At 49.6% G+C, this 1,795-nt stretch overlaps 1 protein-coding gene across 1 annotated transcript; it reads left to right on the forward strand.

Moving 5' to 3' along the window:
* Positions 1-58: 58 nt before the first annotated feature.
* Positions 59-997, forward strand: H310_01687 (hypothetical protein; the record flags this gene model as incomplete). The annotated part of the gene is made up of 1 exon (XM_008864878.1): positions 59-997. One exon carries the CDS (start codon positions 59-61, stop codon positions 995-997), a length of 939 nt encoding a protein of 312 aa, XP_008863100.1.
* Positions 998-1,795: the final 798 nt, after the last annotated feature.

The raw sequence follows: 1,795 nt of genomic DNA on the forward strand, positions 1-1,795 counted from the left end.
CTGTCTCCTTGCATCCATGAATAGCCCGCACGAGGGTGGCGGCACAATTCCTGCCACGATGGCCACGTTGTACAACTTCCGCATGCTGCCCAGTGTGCGTAACTTCCGCGGCCAGTCCTCAGGCTTCCCAGTCGACGCCGTGTCGGTCCAGGTCTCCTCTGTGGAGGAGTTTTACAGCATCGTCCACGCCACCGCGCTGCCCCACCTGAAGCGAGAGGTGATCTTTCTGCCTTCGCCATCCCAAGACACATCGCGGCAGCCAGTTTGGTCACAGACAGCGTCACCATCAGCAGCCGATGTCGAGCGCTTCGTTCTGTTGTACCCTCCAAGCAAGAAGACCGTGGAATTGTCGACAGTCACAACCCATTCACTCCAGCGCTGGATGGGACGCGACGTCCTCTTGTACATCCATTGTTATTCCAACAACGTTGCATCCAAGCGGGATTGGACACTTGTAAACAAGACTCTGATCGAACCAGCGGAACAAGACCGAGCAGGTGCCGCGTCGATGGCAAGTCTACTGGCGCTGAAGTCAAGGCTTCGAGAGATTCATGGTGCTGCGTACCGTTCACAAGACATCAATTGGCAGCTGTGGGCGAATCAAATTCAAAGTGCTCCAGCGCACAGACATGATGCCATGGTTTCCGAGCCACCACCGTCCAACTTGATACACCTATTTGCACATGCACCGACCCAGCCAGAAGTTGTGCTGCGCAATGCTCGACAGGGTCTTTGCGTCGCAGGAGGATTAAACCGAAACTTTGCCAGCACTGTCGAAGACATGGTGGCCTCCATTCGCACATTGAAACGAAAGCACGAGGAGTTGCAAACTCATTTGCTTTTTCTAGATGGTCAAATTACTGCTGCACAACGAATGCTGGCTTCCAACACAACTCTTTTAGGAGGATTTGAAAATGCCCTTGGAATTGAAGAGTCGCAATTTGGAACTGCATTATTACAGGACATGGAAGAGCAAGAAGATGTTGACCACAACTAAAATCGTCGTAATTGATTGAAAGACTTAGAATCCCATGATTTGAACATCTTGTTGCATTGCAATTCCAGCGTTGAAAATCCCATGGCCAGTGTATCCACACTTTCGAAATACCGAACGAAAGTCAAAGACAGAATACAGATTGAGCACCTCTGCAATCAGTATTTCAATCTTTTGTCCGCCATTTTCCACGTAAGACCGCTTGAACTTCTTCTTCACAAGTCCGAAGAGTATTTCGATAGGATTAAAGAATGGACAGTACGCAGGTAGAAAGAGCGGCACAATTCCTAACAGTTTCAATTCAATGAATAAGTTTCAATGCACATCTCGGAAAATTGTACCCAACGATCGTAGGTAGTACACAATTCGATCACTGCAGTGAATCTTCGCGCCGTCCATAATCCACACGGAGTTCGGCCCAGGGTACTGAAAGCAAATTCCACTACTGGCAAACGCTCGAACGCACTCAACAAAACTTGACCGATCAATCGTGCCAACAACGGAGAACGTATCAAGCAAGCCGCCCACCCCCATGAAGCACAGAAGTGAAACACGCGGCTTGCGGCAAAACTCGCCCCTGTAAACAAGCTTCTGACCCTTCATGCAGTACCCACCACGGCGCAGCATATCCCGATTGTCGAAACAAACTTCGTCAAGGAACACGAGGTTGTGCAACAGCCATGGAATCAATGACAAATCATTGCAATAACGCAGGATGTCCATTGAGCATATTTGGATTGCTCGTCGCTCCAAAACTTTCCACGATAAACCAGCTTCGCGCAATATGGCCCAGATCGACGA

The sequence above is a fragment of the Aphanomyces invadans genome (assembly GCF_000520115.1).
Source record: "Aphanomyces invadans strain NJM9701 unplaced genomic scaffold supercont1.2, whole genome shotgun sequence".
NCBI classification, from domain to species: Eukaryota; Oomycota; class Saprolegniomycetes; order Saprolegniales; family Verrucalvaceae; genus Aphanomyces; species Aphanomyces invadans.